Consider the following 19,286-nt stretch of genomic DNA (forward strand, 5'->3'; position numbering starts at 1 on the left):
TCCATCCACTTCTTTAGTTTTCTGTTTGCAGCTGGCCACAAACGTCTTTACAGAACAGAACTCACAAATAAGACATTTTTTTAAAAACTCTGAATTGCCCGAAATTGAGGTGACTAAAGAAGTGGTTGTATGGGGAAGTACTCACTGTACCTTTCAATTCAAGGATGAATTCATTCGTTTCACTGCTCTGAAAAGTTTAGCTGTTAGGGGTATTGAAGTTGAAGTTCATTTATTTCCTTGTTGCAGAAAGAGGAGAGAAGAGCTAAAGGCCATGTGGCCCGATAGAGGCTCTTGCTCCTAAGTGCGTTCGGCACACAAGATAATTATAGATATTGCATGTACTATTTATAAACCAGCACTGGATGGGCTAGCTAGTTTAAAAGTACCTATCCAGAGCCATTCGTGGCCACAATGGCAGAAGAGGAATATCCTGTAAACCTCAGGCGCCACACAGTGTGTGATCCTAGAAACAGGCCACTGGCCAACAAGCTCAGGGATGGCTCGTTAAAGGGGTGCTGTACCACCCCTCGGGTTTGGTGAAAAACCAGCCCACAGATAGCATGCACGGCTGTGAACATTTCAGCGAAATCTTACGGTCATGCGCGGCGTGCGGAGCTCAAAGTCACCCTTTTCTTAAACGCTCTTTTTTCAACAAAAGCCTGTTCCTCACTCTTCCCTGGACACTTTATTTGGTAATTATAGCAGATTTCCATACGTGGATGCTATTAGCCAATAGCTGACATCAATCAAGAAGGGTGTTTGGATCAGTGCACTTCTTCCTACTATTACTGTGTGTGTGTGTGTGTGTGTGTGTGTGTGTGTGTGTGTGTGTGTGTGTGTATATATATAGTCATATAATGAGAAGCCAACAAACACTGACACCAAGTACAACAAAGGGGAAATTGCATGTGCTTAATGAATGAAATAAAGTAATGATAAATTAATGGAAATTAAAGTGGATGAAAAAACAACTTGCCGCAGGTGGGAACCGAACCCACAACCTTCGCATGTCGCGTGCGATGCTCTACCAATTGAGCTACCGCGGCGGCATTTCCCCATCCACTTTCTTGGGTATTTATGTGTACTAGTAGAACCCTGGGAGTGTTAGCCAGCGCCCCCACTCACAGACCATGGCGGCGGACGTGGAACGTCTTTTTTGCCGCAGGCGTCACGAGAACGTGATCTTTTCGGGTGAAGGCAACTGGTCAATAAACCCACATATGCTACCTGAAGGCATCAATGTTGCCGGATTCGAGACCCTCGTTATGTAATAAATGAGAAGAAAGGGGGTTAACCGAGGGGCCCGATAATTATTAGTCATATAATGAGAAGCCAACAAACACTGACACCAAGTACAACATAGGGGAAATTGCATGTGCTTAATGAATGAAATAAAGTAATGATAAATTCATGGAAATTAAAGTGGATGAAAAAACAACTTGCCGCAGGTGGGAACCGAACCCACAACCTTCGCATGTCGCGTGCGATGCTCTACCAATTGAGCTACCGCGGCGGCGTTTCCCCATCCACTTTCTTGGGTATTTATGTGTACTAGTAGAACCCTGGGAGTGTTAGCCAGCGCCCCCACTCACAGACACTCCCAGGGTTCTACTAGTACACATAAATACCCAAGAGAGTGGATGGGGAAACGCCACCGCGGTAGCTCAATTGGTAGAGCATCGCACGCGACATGCGAAGGTTGTGGGTTCGGTTCCCACCTGCGGCAAGTTGTTTTTTCATCCACTTTAATTTCCATTAATTTATCATTACTTTATTTCATTCATTAAGCACATGCAATTTCCCCTATGTTGTACTTGGTGTCAGTGTTTGTTGGCTTCTCATTATATGACTAATAATTATCGGGCGCCTCGGTTAACCCCCTTTCTTCTCGTTTTTTATATTATATATATATATACAGATGAAATTTAATAAACAGGCTCTGACATAAGCAAAAATCTGCTTTCGAATTTCAATAACAATTGCGTACTTCTGGACAAAGCCAACTATAGTCTGCTAATGCTCGACCGTGGCTGCCTGCGTAGGAATCAAACTTTGGCCACCCTGGTAACAGCTGTTATAGCCGTTGGGTCTCGCAAATTTCGGCTAGTTTTGAAAACTCAACTAGCCTCAGACCATGCAAAACTTAGGGTCGAACCACATCCATGCTTGCCAGCATGCGCACAATCCTGTCCGCTCCTAGAGAGCCAACTCTGGGCAGTCCGGCTCGCCGCCGAGACTCAAGGGTCTGGCCTGAGGAAGGGCAGCTCTGGTGGGGCTAGTCTCGTGGTCCCCGCCCCCACTTTACCCCACCCAACATTTCATAAGGCTTTCTCTCTCTGCTGGTTAGAAACCTTGGCAGACTTGCTTCGTATCGAAATATTGATGCACATCACAACGCGCAAGTTGGGTGTGGCTACTATCCGTTGGTCAAGCTGGTGCAGGACAAAGCCAGTCTGCACCCCGTAGCATGGCTGGTCTGGAGCATTTGAGCACGAGCGCGCACTCAAGCCCTGTGGTGCACAAAGCAAAACGCTGCGCATACGTAGTGCATGTTGTGAACATACGCTACAGTTGCAAACATCCAAAATCACATTTGAACCACATGTCATGGTTCATTATATTCAGTAGGGGGAGTGTTGTGGCCACGCCTCGCTGCGCCATAGCCTCTGCAGTGCAAGTTAAGGAAGAAGGAGCAGAAGCACCGTGTAGGGGACACTTGATTTTTAACAACTGCACTTCTGCTGAACGCATTGAAGTACTACTTTTTGCAGCAAAGTATTTCTGAAAGTCTCAACTCCAAATGCGTTTCTCGACTTTCACAAAGAGTGGTTCAGGGTCCTTTTAATTCCCAGCATGTCCATTGCTGTATAAGAGCAATCAGAATCCAAGCAAATTTAGTAACTTTGTGCTGTAGGCAGGTTCTACTGTGACAGCAGCTAAGTGTTTGAAACTAGGTTTGCTTTGTCTTTGACACAGCAGCTAATGCATGGATGCAGGCTTACTGTGCATGCCAGGTAGAAAACACTCAAGCAAGCCAAACAAAATGGCACTCTCCACAATTAGAAAATACTGCTGTCACACTGGATCAGCTTAGAGCTAAAGGAAACACTGAAGTCCGCTTTCCTTTGTATTAGACATGAGGGCCTTTAGGTATAGTGAGAAAGAAAAGGGGAAAAATATAAAAAAGGAATATAAAAATATGTACAACACTGCCTGCATGAAGAAACTTACAGAATCTTTACTTTTTTTATACCCGATATATATTGCAGAACGAAACAGAGGTCAGAGGTCCATGTTGCAAACGTGGAGGCCCATCGTATGAGAGAGTACAGCGAAACATGTTGTCATGTCTAAAATGCGAGATAAAGCCAACATTTGCAAAAGCTAACACATTGAAACACCATTTTTATTTTTACTCGTGCGAATGCTTCTAGCTAAAATTCAATCTCCAAACGAGGCTGTCTTTTTTTGTTTTATTTATATTGTTTTCATTATTCTTGTCATTCGTGCTGTTATTTAATGCATGTTATTTGACAATGGCCTTAAATATGTGTAATAATGCCTCTGATAAAGTAATCTGGTCTGTGTATACATAATTGTGGATAAGATTTTGTATAGCCTTCTCGTTTTTGCTATTGTGTTATTTTTTACGTGAAGCTGTACATGTGCTATGAATTACTTTGGATTGCCTGTTGCTGCTGCTCTGTATAAGGGTTGCGGCCCAGTCAAGCTGTTTATGACGGCTTCTTCTGCAGCTCCCCTATGTGTATTTATAGGGGTAGAAATGAATTATTATGATTATGTTACAGACAAACACACTTCCAAGGTCACCTCTTATGTGTCTCAAAGGGAGTAAGTACACAGCATGCAAGCATGACTGCTTGTTCATTCAAAGCCTACAAACTAAGTTGCATCATGGGACACCTGCAATGTGGCGCAGTGGCAAACTCTGTCGTTGATGTAACTGTGGTTGCCTGGCCTCCTAACACACTGCCTGCCACAGTGACAGCAGTGCTTCCCCAGAGTGTACTGCGCCCCAGTTAATCCTTATTAAAGTGCAACTCTGGCGATTTTTCGGTGTGAACGAATGTCGATGAAATTCATTGGGTACGTTCCTCTGAACACTTCTGTCATGTCCTCAAAAAAGCAGGTTTGAGAGTGGCACAGATTCTTTAGAAATGAATTTAATTAATTGCCTCGAACACCCCACCTTACCTCTTCCTCATTTACAGGCCACATTGTGTATGACGTCGGAAGTGTTCCATGTAGAGCATGCCAGAATCATGCAGATGACAGCGACGACAGTGTCGAGGCGTCGACTATCGTGAGCTAGTGCATGGCGTGAAAAGTTGCTGTCCCGAAAAACTGCATTTCCTGTAAACAGGCAAGCGATGGGAGGCAAGTGGTGTTGCATTGTTGGCTGCAAGAACTTGAGCCCTCGCCATCCGCAAACGCAGTTTGAGCTGATGCCGATCATGTTCAGCTGAGGTTAAACTTATATGTGACAGTCGTGTAGTTAATGTGTCTACTGGTAGCAGACCTGAGCGACTAACCTGAAGCCAATTAAGCCATCAGGATGACGAAAACTCATTCCGTAGTTCAGTTTTCACCATATGCATTTGAAATAAGCCATTCCTAATTTCATACAGTGCACACACAAAAAAAAGGAGAAGCGACGACATCGGTGCGTTTTCGACAGAAAGCCGCCAGCCGCACTCACCGGCACTGCTTTAAATTAAGTGCGACTATGAACACGAGCGTATTTTCGTGTATTGTCATGCAGACTCTTTATTTAGCTTCCAAGGTGCACTGCTTGCCTTGCACCCCAAAGGGGCAGCAAGCTTGGGCACCTCGATACAACAGCGTAAATAACCGCCTCGTTCAGCTGCCGACCGTGTCAATATTGGCATTGGCATTTCCGAGATAAAATTATGCATTCTCTAAATGAACAATCTTACGTGAAAAGTCCTCATCTGTGTCTACCTTACGGAACATATTGTGCGCCTGAAGAGGATACGAAGAATGATAAGTAGGCAGCATAATAATGCTCCCGTACTACGGTCTCCCACTCGTTACTTTTGAAGGTGTGTGGTCGTTCATATCAGCGTGATTCAGAGTGATGCAACGGTGCTTACATGCACAAAATCTGCCTGTTTTGATATATGCCGACATTATATGATGTCAATGATGGGCAGCTAGCATTATGTATCTCAAGCGAACGACGTGGTCATTGCACCTGCTGATGTAAACAAATGCACCGGTCGGTGCTTTGGACTGTCAGCGGCATTCTTGCTGGATACAAATGTATAAAGTCGCACTGCACGTCTTACAGCAAGCATGCGAAGCACTTCCCTGAGAAGGGGCAAAACACCTAAAATAGCAAGCAGCAGGTATAAAATCAGTAGTTGGGGCTGCCCTTGGTCTTACGTTGCAGCACGATGTATGTAGCGCTTGGGTGTTGGCTCTCGTGATGGCAGGTCAAACGTGAACAGCGATTCGTGGCTATTGAATTCGTCAGAATTGTAACTGTCAATATTTGACAGATCCGAAGAGCTGGTTCACCCGACATTGTCAACCGAAGGTCCAGTGCAGTCACGAATCAGCTGAGCGTCTGGTCTTCGCTAGTTTCGTTCACCCAGAGGGCAAAACCGGAATGCCTTGCATGCCTTCCCCGCTGGGGGCACTCGTGACATCACACGAAGAGGTTCGCTTGGTTGTTTAGTAAGGTTTCGCTCTTGCACATTTTCGCTTATTTAAAATTATTTTGAAATTTACAGAACAATTTTACTATCAAACGCATGACAGGGAGGTCTCGGGCACCAAAATATTCCATTACCTTGACATGCTCAAAAAATTGCCGGAGTTGCCCTTTAAATGTGGGTAACTTACCATCTGAGCCATCTCACAGATGAGGAATGCACCAATTGTGGCTTCCTCGTGGTTATCCTGGATGTCGAGGTTGATTATGTGCACTGGAGAGTTGTCGCAAGGTAGCCGGCTGGACAGCTCTGCATATTGTGAAACAGGTTATGAAATCACCGTTAGTTTAACCACATGTGATGAGCACAACATGAAAAAGAAATAAGAACACACTCGTACTACTTCAACAAAAATTGACATAGAAGAATACAAACAACCACACTGAAGGACAGAGAAATCAGCACACATACTCTGCGCAATGTGCAAACCTTGCTTCTCTCTCCAACTTCTTGAAACACTTCATGAGATCGCACAACTCAGACTAGACCTGTGAGCCCTCTTATGGATAAAGAAAAGATAATTTTTCATAGTGTGCAAATCACATTTAGCAGTGTCTAATGAACAAATGCTTCACTGACTGGAAGGTAGTCATGAACCATCATGAACACATGCGTCAGTGTGTTTTGCTGTTGTTTGTGCAGCTGACGTGTTTGCACTATTTAACCCGAATGAAAAAAAAAAACCCTTGGTTATTTGTCCACATACTCCTCTATTAATTTTTTGTATTTTTCCATGTGTTTGAAAAATAAAGCATTTTTATTGAGTGACTGCTTCATTATTAAATGAACTGAAAAATAGGCGAAGTTAACAGAAGTTTCTCCAACAGTGTAAAACTGCAACTAGCCGATAGCAAGAGCCATAAAATCAATGGTGCATCTATCCTTTAATGATGACTGGTCACATTAAAGCTATTAGTAATCTATCATATGGCTGGTGGGTAATTGCTAATGATACTGCTACAGAAATAATGTGTATTTAGAAATTATTACTACAGTCGAACCCAGCTATATCGAACTTGCAAAACAACGCCTATCAGTCTGATATAGAGCATAATTCGATATAAGCCTGCTAAAGAATTGGATGACCTAAAAGCACATACTATTTATAAAATCGCTTTATTGATGAAACAGCTTAGTTTCACATGAAATAGTCCTGTATTTTCTTCTGCTTGGGCAGTTTTGCTGCCTGCGACACAGGCACTTCTCCACATTGTCCAAGGAGTCGGAGCAACTGAGGCTGCAACCTTCCACATTGGTGCAGAAACACCGGACTAGTGCACCAATCACCTCGGAGGATGTTGGTAAAGGATCGTCGTTGCTTTCCTCATTGTGTCCACTTTCACTTGTACTCGGTACGATGTCGGTAATGTAGTCTTCATTTTCAGGCTCTCCTGTGGTTGCGACACCATCATCTGCACTCACAAACTTGTCGACCGTAAATTTGTCAGCAGTTTCTGGAAATTCTGACAGCTCGGTCCAAACTTCGGCAACACCAGCAGCAGCTTCATCGCACTCATCAGAATTTAGTCACCACAGGGCACGCGGAAGCCCCTATGTCTGAAACAATTTCGGATCAACCATTTGTATACGGCCGTGCATACGCGTTAAGTGCTGCGGGCACCGGGTTGCGAGTTTGTACGCTTTAGCCCTATCGTCATCTTCATCATCATCAGCCTGTTTTATGTCCACTGCAGGACGAAGGCCTCTCCCTGCGATCTCCAATTACCCCTGTTTTGCGACAACCGATTCCAACTAGCACCCGCGAATTTCTCAATTTCATCGCTGCATTATGCAAAAAAGAAGTGTGGTGTGCAGACAGGACACAACAGTAGAGAAGTGGACAACACGAACGCCGACTATCAACTGAAGGGAGCACAGAGGCCAAAAAGGAAAGAAGACACAAAACTCATCTGCGCATGCTCAGGAATGGTAACACCACGTGTCAGTCGGGTACACGTGCCGGTATACGTGAGAGATAACTGTTAAGGCACTTAATCTCTTCCTTATGTAAAGTAATCGAAGGCTGACTCACGCACGCACTTCCACCATTATAGATATGCCATGCCTCTACCATAATATGCGTATCTTCATTCTTATGCCTGTACAATATCGCGCATTCATCTAACTCTGGCGTGCAGTTAAAATCTCGGCAATGTAGCGAAAGATTAGAAGGCGATCCACCGGTTAACAACCTTTTATGTTCCATTAGCATCTGATTGATACACCGTCCTGTTTGCCCTACATAGAACTGGCCACAGCTAAGGGGAATTTAATAAACCACGCCCATACGACAGTCAGTAAAACTGTAGTTTTTATTGTGCTTCACTGGACAAATATCTGTTCCGTTTTTTGCCCTTTACCCGCTCCTTTTTATTCTGTACGGCAGCGCATATCTTACCTAGCTTATTGGGAGCAGTGAAAGCAACATTAACATCATATTGACACGTGTACTTATCTTTATCGGGTGACCACGTTTCGTCGCCTAACAAATGCTATCGCACAGCGCGGGACGTGCCTGCATGTATCCGAAGTTTCTGGAAAGTTATCGATGCTTCTATCCACTGTCTGTTGTCGCCAAACCTTGTGTTATCTGATTTCATCGCGTGACGCGAATTGTGTAGAACTTTGTGGAAGGCACGCGGGTCCCAACGCTTAGTCTATTACATTCGACGAACATGCTCTCAGGAACGGAGGAAGCCTAAAAACAGTGAAGAAGACACTGGGAATTGGCAAGAATCAGATGTATGCGTTAAGAGACAAAGCCGGCAATATCATTACTAATATGGATGAGATAGTTCAAGTGGCCGAGGAGTTATATAGAGATTTATACAGCACCAGTGGCACCCACGACGATAATGGAAGAGAAAATAGTCTAGACGAATTCGAAATCCCACAGGTAACACCGGAAGAAGTAAAGAAAGCCTTGGGAGATATGCAAAGGGGGAAGGCAGCTGGGGAGGATCAGGTAACAGCAGATTTGTTGAAGGATGGTGGGCAGATTGTTCTACAGAAACTGGCCACCCTGAATACGCAATGCCTCATAACGTCGAGCGTACCGGAATCTTGGAAAAACGCTAACATAATCCTAATCCATAAGAAAGGGGACGCCAAAGACTTGAAAAATTATAGACCGATAAGCTTGCTGTCTGTTGCCTACAAAGTATTTACTAAGGTAATCGCAAATAGAATCAGGAACACCTTAGACTTCTGTCAACCAAAGGACCAGGCAGGATTCCGTAAAGGCTACTCAACAATAGACCATATTCACACTATCAATCAGGTTATAGAGAAATGTGCGGAATATAACCAACCCTTATATATAGCTTTCATTGATTACGAGAAAGCATTTGATTCTGTCGAAACCTCAGCAGTCATGCAGGCATTACGGAATCAGGGTGTAGACGAACCGTATGTAAAAATACTGAAAGATATCTATAGCGGCTCCACAGCCACCGCAGTCCTCCATAAAGAAAGCAACAAAATCCCAATAAAGAAAGGCGTCAGGCAGGGAGATACGATCTCTCCAATGCTATTCACAGCGTGTTTACAGGAAGTATTCAGAGACCTGGATTGGGAAGAAATGGGGATAAAAGTTAATGGAGAATACCTTAGTAACTTGCGATTCGCTGATGATATTGCCTTGCTTAGTAACTCAGGGGACCAACTGCAATGCATGCTCACTGACCTCGAGCGGCAAAGCAGAAAAGTGGGTCTAAAAATTAATCTGCAGAAAACTAAAGTAATGTTTAACAGCCTCGGAAGAGAACAGCAATTTACAATAGGCAGCGAGGCACTGGAAGTTGTAAGGGAATACATCTACTTAGGGCAGGTAGTGACTGCGGATCCGGATCATGAGACGGAAATAATCAGAAGAATAAGAATGGGCTGGGGTGCGTTTGGCAGGCATTCTCAGATCATGAACAGCAGGTTGCCATTATCCCTCAAGAGAAAAGTGTATAATAGGTGTGTCTTACCAGTACTCACCTACGGGGCAGAAACCTGGAGGCTTACGAAAAGGGTTCTACTCAAATTGAGGACGACGCAACAAGCTATGGAAAGAAGAATGATAGGTGTAACGTTAAGGGATAAGAAAAGAGCAGATTGGGTGAGGGAACAAACACGAGTTAATGACATCTTAGTTGAAATCAAGAAAAAGAAATGGGCATGGGCAGGACATATGTAATGAGGAGGGAAGATAACCGATGGTCATTAAGGGTTACGGACTGGATTCCAAGGGAAGGGAAGCGTAGCAGGGGGCGACAGAAAGTTAGGTGGGTGGATGAGATTAAGAAGTTTGCAGGGACAGCATGGCCACAATTAGTACATGACCGGGGTTGTTGGACAAATATGGGAGAGGCCTTTGCCCTGCAGTGGGCGTAACCAGGCTGATGATGATGATGATGATTCGACGACTGCTGTATAAAAGCCGACGTGCTTGACCCACTGATCAAGTTTTCGGCGATCACCGACCGTATTCGCCGCTATCGTTGTGCTATAAGTGTAGGCCGTTTTTGTGGCATCTGGCATCTCCGACGGCAGTTTTGCCAGAATGGTACGAAGCCCACCAAAGACAGTCGACGAGTTTTCTCGCGAGGCCACCAGCATTGAGAAGACACTCGAGATGCGAAACCGGCATTTCGACCACCGCCCGAACTTGACAAGCTACGCCGGAGTTCAGTCACTGGCCACCGACGACCTGCGTGAGACTATCCGAGCAGTCGTGCGGGAGGAGCTACAGAACCTGTTCCCGTCATCACAGCCTCAAGCGACTTCGATTGCCGATGCTATGCGTGAGGAGCTCCAACAACAACTCGGAGTAGCCCCTGAATCGCCGCAGCCTCAGCCGCAAGCGATGACATACGCGGCTGTAGCCCGCCGTCACATTCCCCCTCCGTCCCACGGCCAGGCCCAGTGATGACACAGTTCCGTCGTCCACTACCACCCCCGCCGCCAGCACGCCAACCCACGCGGCATTCCAAGGAAGACTGACGTTTGGCGCACCCCCGACCCCCGCCCACTCTGCTACCACTGGGGAGAAGCCGGCCATGTGTACTGCCGATGCCCATACTGGGAGATGGGACTGCGAGGTTTCGCCATTAACGCGCCGTGGCCACAGATTGGCGAACGACCTCGCGATATCGCCGACTACCCCGCCGCCACTCAATGGAGCCCTTGACGACCTTCCCGTTCACCATCACCAGACCGCTACCTGTCGCTGCAGCGCCGACCATACACTGGCCCAGTCCGGGGCCGGTCCGTCAGCCCATATCCGGAAAACTAAAAGCAGCAACCGATGGAGGTGCGGTTGCTGTTCGTCAAACTGACGAAGATCCTTTGCCGCCGACGAAGATGACGAAGAGACCATCTAGACGACATGATAATGACACATCACCGTCCCGACGAAATGAGGAAGCCAAGACTACACCAACGAAAGACGACTTCACGACGCGACATTCCAACTTCAGTTCAACACGATGCAGCCGTGATCTGACGCCAAGTCCTAGATGTAACGCAAGACAAAGAACCAACGACCTCGACGTGCTTCTCGACGGCCACGCATTCACCGCCTTAGTAGACACAGGAGCGGATTACTCTGTCATGAGTGGACCCATCGCCGCACAGTTGAGGAAAGTTAAGACTGCATGGGAAGGCTCTCAAATCCCTACCACTGGAGGACACCTGATTACACCGACTGGGATCTGCACGGCAAGAATTACTGTTCATGACCGGACTTACCCTGCCACCTTCGTTATCCTCCAAGACTGTTCATGAGACGTCATTCTCGGCATGGACTTCCTGAATCAACATGGCGCAGTCATCGAACTGAAGTCGAAATCGATAACGCTGTCGCAAGATCAAGCGATACCGCCGGAGAGCTGTTGTAGTCACCACGCCTTGAGTGTGCTCGAAGATCAAGTGAGCATCCCGCCGCGCTCCAGCATTATTATTTCCGTCGGCACCGAAACACCCGCTGACGTAGAAGGCGTCATTGAGGGCGACCAACATCTACTGCTCGACCATGAAATTTGTGTCGCAAGAGGGATCGCTACACTCCACGGAGGGCAAGTAGAAGTTATGCTAACCAACTTCAGCCAAGAGTTCAAGCACATCAACAAGGGCACAACAATCGCATACATCGAGGAAATTGTGGAAACCAGCAATGCCTTTGTCCTCTCGGATTCAGACGCATCTACCCCGATGAGCATAGTCCCCGAACCAGACTTCGACGTGAATCCAAGTCTTCCTATGAGTAAGCAGCAACAGATCAGAAGTCTTCTCCGACAATACAGACTGCTTTTCGACGTCATCGAGGATTCGACAAACACCACTTGCAAAGCATCGCATAATAACCGAAGAGTGTGCTCGACCACTCCGCCAGAGCCCTTACCGAGTTTCGATGCGAGAATGTGAAGCTATTAGGCAACAAGTCGACGAAATGCTGTGCGACGACATCATCCAGCCGTCGAAAAGCCCGTGCGCCTCTCCTGTAGTCCTGGAGAAGAAAAAGGACAGAACCCTACGCTTCTGCATCAATTATCGTCGACTGAACAAGATCACGAAGAAGGATGTGTACCCCCTAACACGGATAGACGACGCATTGGATCAACTCTGCAACGCTAAATACTTCTCGTCGATGGACCTCAAGTCTGGCTACTGGCAAATAGAAGTCGACGAAAGAGATTGCGAAAAGACCGCCTTCATCACGCCAGACGGCCTCTACGAGTTCAAGGTCATGCCATTCGGATTGTGCTCGGCGCCTGCACCGTTTCAGCACGTCATGGACACGGTGTTAGCAGGATTGAAGTGGCAGACGTGTCTTGTTTACTTGGATGACGTCGTTGTCTTCACCGGAAATTTCGACAATCACCTTAGGCGGCTTACGACAGTGTTAGAGGCCATCAAGTCATCAGGGCTTACTCTGAAGCCGGAAAAGTGCCGCTTCGCTTACGATGAGCTTTTGTTCCTAGGCCACGTCATCAGCAAATCAGGAGTACGTCTTGACCCACAGAAGACAGCTGCCATCGCAAAGTTCCCGCAGCCAACCGACAAGAAGGCACTGCGCAGATTTCTTGGCATGTGTACCTGCTATAGGCGCTATGTCAAGGACTTTTCCCTCATCGCGGAGCCGCTAACACATATAACCAAATGTGATGTCGAAGTCAAGTGGGAAACGCCGCAGGCCAAGGCATTTCAAGAGCTCAAACGACGCATGCAGTCGCCGCCGGTACTTGCACACTTCGACGAGGACGCCAATACCGAAATCCACACTGACGCCAGTAGCCTAGGCCTCAGTGCTGTCCTAGTCCAGAGGAAAGAAGGACTTGAGTATGCTAGCTGGTCGCTGTCAAAAGCGGACAGCAATTATTCTACGACTGAAAAGGAATGCCTCGCCATCGTTTGGGCTACAACTAAATTTCACCCTTACCTCTATGGCAGGCCATTCAAAGTCGTCAGCGACCATCACGCGTTGTGTTGGCTAGCTAACTTAAAGGACCCTTCAGGACGGCTGGCGCGGTGGAGCCTCAGACTGCAAGAATATGACGTCACGGTAATATACAAGTCCGGAAGAAAACACTCCGACGCCAACTGCTTATCACGTGCCCCCATCGATCCCCCGCTGCAAGACGAAGAGGACGACGGCACCTTCCTTGGGATAATAAGCGCGGAAGACTTCACTAAACAGCAACAAGCAGACCTGGAGCTAAAAGGCCTCGTCAAGTATTTGGAAGGGAACCCCGACGCTGTCCCTAGGGCATTTAAGTGCGGGTTGTCTTCGTTCACGCTACAAAACAACCTGCTTGTGAAGAACTTCTCACCAGTCCGCGCCAGCTACCTTCTTGTTGTACCGTCAGCGCTGCGTCCAGAAATACTGCACGCCCTACATGACGATCTAACCGCTGGGCACCTCGGTTTCTCCCGGACGCTATCGAGGATACAAGAAAGGTATCACTGGCCTCACCTAACCGCCGATGTAGCCCGTAACGTCAAGGCATGCCGAGACTGTCAGCGACACAAGACACCACCAACAAGGCCAGCGGGATTACTACAGCCGATCAAGCCTCCTTACCGACCTTTTCAGCAGATCGGGATGGACTTGCTGGGGACCGTTTCCGACATCAACTTCCGGATATAAGTGGATTGTCGTGGCGACGGATTATCTCACCCGCTTCGCTGAAACTAAAGCTTTACCAAAAGGCAGCGCAGCCGAAGTGGCGAAATTTTTCGTCGAGAACATCCTGCTGCGACATGGTGCCCCAGAAGTACTCATCACTGGCAGAGGAACGGCTTTTACAGCAGAGCTCACCCAAGCCAGTCTGCAATACAGCCAGACAAGCCACAGGAGGACAACTGCATACCATCCGCAAACGAATGGTCTCACGAAGCGCCTGAACAAGACGTTCGCCGACATGCCAGCAATGTACGTCGACTTCGAGCACAAGACGTGGGACGCCGTCCGGCCGTATCTAACCTTCGCTTACAACACGGCGGTGCAAGAAACAACCCAGATCACGCCGTTCAAGTTGGTTGACGGCAAGAACCCGACGACGACGCTCGACGCCATGCTGCCGCACGTCACTGACAAGGAGAATCTTGACGTCGCTAGCTATCTCCAGTGCGCCGAAGAAGCCCGACAGCTCGCCCGCCTACGGATCAAGAACCAGCAGCGTACGGACAGCCAACACTACAACCTCCGACGACACTTCGTCGAGTACCAGCACGGCGACCGTGTTTGGGTATGGACCCCGATACGCCAAAGAGGACTCAGTGAGAAACTACTGTGACGCTATTTCGGACCCTACAAGGTCATCTGACGTATTGGCGCACTTGACTATGAGGTCGTGCCAGACGGCATTTCGCATTCACAGCGGTGCCGCGCACGGTCTGAAGTGGTCCACGTGGTGCGCCTTAAACCCTTTTATGGACGCTTACGAACTTGCTTATTTTGTTGATTTCTTTGCTACGAGTGCTTTTCTTTATTACTTTCGTTTGTTTGCAGCATCGGGTCGATGCTTATTAAGAGGGGGGTATTGACATGTGTACTTATCTTTATCGGGTGACCACGTTTCACCGCCTAACAAATGCTATCGCCCAGCGCGGGTCGTGCCTGCATGTATCCGAAGTTTCTGGAAAGTTATCGATGCTTCTATCCACCGTCTGTTGTCGCCGAACCTTATGTTATCTGATTTCATTGCGTGACGCGAATTGTGTAGAACTTTGTGGAAGGCACGCGGGTCCCAACGATTAGTCTGGAACATTCGACGACTGCTGTATAAAAGCCGACGTGCTTGACCTGCTGATCAGGTTTACGACGATCGCCGACCGTGTTCGCCGCTATCGTTGTGCTATAAGTGTAGCCTGTTTTTGTGGGCACAAGTTCGCCCAATAAAAGTTAGTTTTGTCTTAGTATTGCTACTGTTTTCTTGAACGTCACCACCACGTGACAATATCTACTGGCAACTTTTTCAAGCCTGTGCGACACTGAATGAATATACGGAATAGCCACTACTCTTTTTTTGCTATTACTGCTTTCTGAAATCATGTCCGTCCCTCTCGAAACCGACTTCTTAAGGCGCTCAGCCACAGTGGCCACCGCTACACTAGGATAACCTGCTTCTAATAGGCGCCGGACCTGTGCATTAAAACTGGCGCTCATTTTGTGCATGCAGGATTTGGTGGGGGATGACTTAAGGCATGACATGGCAATTCCAGATCCTGCATGCACAAAATGAGCGCCAGTTTTAATGCGCAGGTCCGGCGCCTATTAGAAGCAGGTTATCCTAGTGTAGCGGTGGCCACTGTGGCTGAGCGCCTAAAGAAGTCAGTACTTCGGTACTAATGCATGTACTTATGCATTAGGAATCCTACCCCGTATTGCTTCTTATCTAGGAGACCTCTATAGCAGAGGACATGTCCGTTATTCAGCAATGGATAAGCCTCACCAGTTCTTCTAATCTCACTAAGGCCGATGATATCCCAATGTCTGATAATTCCTCAAAGAGCACTGCTAAGCTAACCTCACTCGAGAGGGTTCGGGTGTTAAACATTGCAAGGGTCTGTTTCTATTGGCGGCTTGTCCGGACTCAGGGATTCTTAGCGCCCTCTGCTGCGTTACAAGTCTGACCGCCGCCTTCGTCAGGTGCTCCGCAGCTGCTGGGGACTGAGGGCCATTGGGTAATTGAGTGAGCCAATCGGGAGGGGGTAACCGAATACTGCACCAGGGAGGCCAATTCCTGATCTGGTAAGGGAGTGTCTTGTTGAAGCTTTTTGCGCCTTCCTAATTTGGTTGTACCTGGATTGGTATAGTCCCACTCGCTCTTGGCATCTTTTGGCAGTGACATGCGTCACTCCAAGCCTGCAGAAGTTGTGCACTGCAGGAGGTGAATTTCAAGCTCCCTATCAAAGAAAGAAAGAAAGAAAGAAAGAAAGACAGAAAGAAGGAAAGAAAGAAAGAAAGAAAGAAAACATCTTATAGCGGGATTCGCTGACTATGGCAAATGAGCATTCGCCATAGCTCAGTCAGATAATCCCGCAGGCGGGAAGGCTATTTTATCACCGACAAGTACCCCCCCGAGGGCCCTACATGCCTAAAGACTCCTTTGATTTATCTCCGATAGACGTGTTTTCCTGATCGCGATGGGTAACCCAATTAAAACAATTTCTATACGGTTCCGACCTCGTAGTTCTGGAATCGCACGTGAGCAGGTGGCACGGCCTAGTATTTCTCAATGGTTCAAACAACTTGGTTTCAGAGTCACCCGTATGCATGCGGCCATGAATGCGGCTAGATATATGATACATTTTCAGCAAACTTGAATAATACTTAAATGTAGTGTTAAAAAAAGAAAATAAGAAAAAAATTAAAACTTTCTGCGCTTACTGGGAATTCACTAGTAGTGCGTTCGAGGGGGTACACCAACCAACTCACAGTCTCGGCTGTCTGTCTCCCACATCTGAGAAGTCATTCCTAACGAGGTGGAACTGATGCTGCATTGCCTCCCAAGACTGGGGCGCCAAATGAGAGAAGGATGCCTAGGCAGAGACCTTCGCTCAAAGGGCAAATCCTCAGAGAGAGGAGACGGGCCACTAACAATGGTGCCGAGCCGCGTGTAAGAAAGGCTTCCATGGAAGGCGGCCTTTCTCTATGGTTGGAAAGCACCTACACATCGCCTCCTTCAAGCTGCACTGCATGAGTCTGGGGTCGGTTAGGCATTGTTCGTACAGTTCGCGCTGGGAATCTATTGAAGTGCCTATTACCGCCGCACTTGCAATACTTGTAATTTAGCAGTTGCACGCTCGTGATCTTCATGAGTCCAAACGAAAACACACGAAAACTAATATAAGTGCAAATGTAGAGGAAACAGATGGGTGTGAACTACGACCTTTTTTTTTTTAGATGAGGAAGGTCTGTATTGTGAACTTTGCTACTGTTGTCACTACATTATTTTTTTTATCTAAGCCCTAATCTCCCCCTTTTTCTTCAAGATTGTGCTGAGAGTGCTCCTTGGAATCTTGCACGCTGCGGGGCATCCGACTGCTCACCGCATTCGATCCGATTTATGGTTTCGAGCTACACAGCGAAAGGCGAATTTTGCCACTTCATCACGGCAACGCTGCGGGAGAAGGCCCACAAGGCGCAAACACAATGAACACGAAAAGTAGTGAGACAACTCGCACTTGTGCCATCTTGCATGATGAGGGCACATGAGCCTCTAATTGGCTGTCTGAGCAAGCGCTGTGGGAGGGCCAGGATAATTTTTTGCAGGGGGGTGTGATGGCTCGCTTGACACAGCGCGGTCACAGTAGGGAGAGCGGTCTGATGGAGCCGCACCACCAGATTTCCCCGCAACCGCGAGAGAAGGCTAACTTCTGGGGGCACTTTTCTGACGCTTGACATTCTATATATTGGGAGTCACTGCTATTTTTGTTCAATGTAAGCCTAACTTTTGCTATATGTACTTATTGCAACTATACCGTGTTCAGAAATTGTTTGGTACAAAGAATAATTCAATGTAAACAGGTTTGATATAGTCGGGTTCGACTGTATATACAGGTTTACAACAGGCACAAGAAGCGGCGACAGATGTAAGGCTTTTGTGTGCCTCTGGCCACTTCACCGCCACCTTCGTCCGACTGACAGCAGCAGCCTCTTCACTGTCTCGTGGCACTACCAACCCCAGGTGACAGCATCGACTTGGTACTTGTTATGAAGGACCAGAGGGGCCTGTGACGTGCGGCTTAAGTCTCACAACACGAATGATAGCAGAGGGCACTAGCGTGGACAGTGCTGGCTTGAGGAATGGTTCGATTTCATACATAATGTTAATGACTTGACGTAGCACACTCTGTAATGACCATCGCAGCGGTACAATAGCTTTTCAGAGAGGCTGATGCAGTGGAATGAATACCACAGTAGCATGAGGGCACCTGGAGAGCAACAAACGTCTTGTGACAACTTTCATGCAAGGCGTTTTGGGAAGCCTGGAACACTGAGCTGTTCACGAGCGACCTGGCAAGCTGTGTTGGTGCACACTGGCATCCCGAATGTACGTAGTGGATGAGCTTAGAGCAGCAGAAAGTAAAGCAGTGAGAGGCAGAGAAGCTTCATGTCCATACCGAAGATAAAACAATGAGTAGCCAGTGGTGTCACACCGGGACGAGTTGCAGGCGAAACTGACATGCAGCAAAGTAGTGTCCCAATCGCCGTAGTTGGTGGAGACGTACAGGCTCGTCCACTCTTAGGGTGAACACGGCTCACCGTGGCCGCGCTCCGCGGGGCGCCAGTGCGTCCGGCGCGGCGGCGCATCGAAGCGAAGCGGCGCAGGCGCACACGCACCGAGGGGAGGTGCTTCGCGTCGTCTGCTACAGCGCTGGAGCGCGCCACATCTTGCTTTGCTATACACTTCGCTAGACCCAGGTGACTGAGTGCCCGAGGCGGCATTGCAGGAAGGCGCACTTCACTAACTTTAGCATTTTCCAGCTGGTTCCGTCTACAGCTTGTGAACAGCCTGCTTAATCAATATACATAAACAGAAGCAAGCTTCTCATCACATATGTCACTTAGCATGTTTTTCATATGTGATGAGGGTAAAAATTATTAATCATTTTTTCGCGCTCTTTATTAGGCTGGGGCCCTCTTATTTTACTCTCACAGCACTTGGTGTAGTGCATACCGAGAAACCTATTAGGCGCGCTCTTGGTTGGAGTCATCATGGGATGAGCCTAGCGCGCCGTTTCGCGCATGTCTTGATGCTAGAACGAATGTGCTTAATTGACTTAAGAAAACGACCGAAACCCGCTATAAATTTCGCAGAAAGTTAGAGAGCGATTGTTCAATCACGCATCATCATGTTTTCCATGGATTTTACCATTAAAGAGGGCAATACTATTACTTCGACAACAACGTGATATCCGCTGCTTCGCACTCTCTTATTGACGCGTTAATGTCGCTGGTAGGAGAGCATGGAGTGCTTTACGCGATGTAGGAAAGTGCCCTCCCCGGCATAGCAACTGATTTGGCGGCGATTT

General features: G+C 47.5%; 1 protein-coding gene across 2 annotated transcripts in view; it reads right to left on the reverse strand.

Moving 5' to 3' along the window:
- The window catches only part of Ssu72 (Ssu72 CTD phosphatase), a 97,299-nt gene that overhangs the window by 29,992 nt on the left and 48,021 nt on the right, over nucleotides 1-19,286 (reverse strand). For both annotated transcript variants that reach the window (XR_011511952.1, XM_070533440.1), the window contains exon 4: nucleotides 5,890-6,008. Coding sequence is in view for 1 of the 2 variants with exons in the window: in XM_070533440.1 (XP_070389541.1) it covers nucleotides 5,890-6,008 (119 nt within the window). In the remaining variant the exon portion in view is untranslated. The remainder of the gene's footprint in view (nucleotides 1-5,889; nucleotides 6,009-19,286) is intronic.

The sequence above is a fragment of the Dermacentor albipictus genome, chromosome 2 (genome assembly GCF_038994185.2).
Source record: "Dermacentor albipictus isolate Rhodes 1998 colony chromosome 2, USDA_Dalb.pri_finalv2, whole genome shotgun sequence".
Classification (NCBI taxonomy): Eukaryota; Metazoa; Arthropoda; class Arachnida; order Ixodida; family Ixodidae; genus Dermacentor; species Dermacentor albipictus.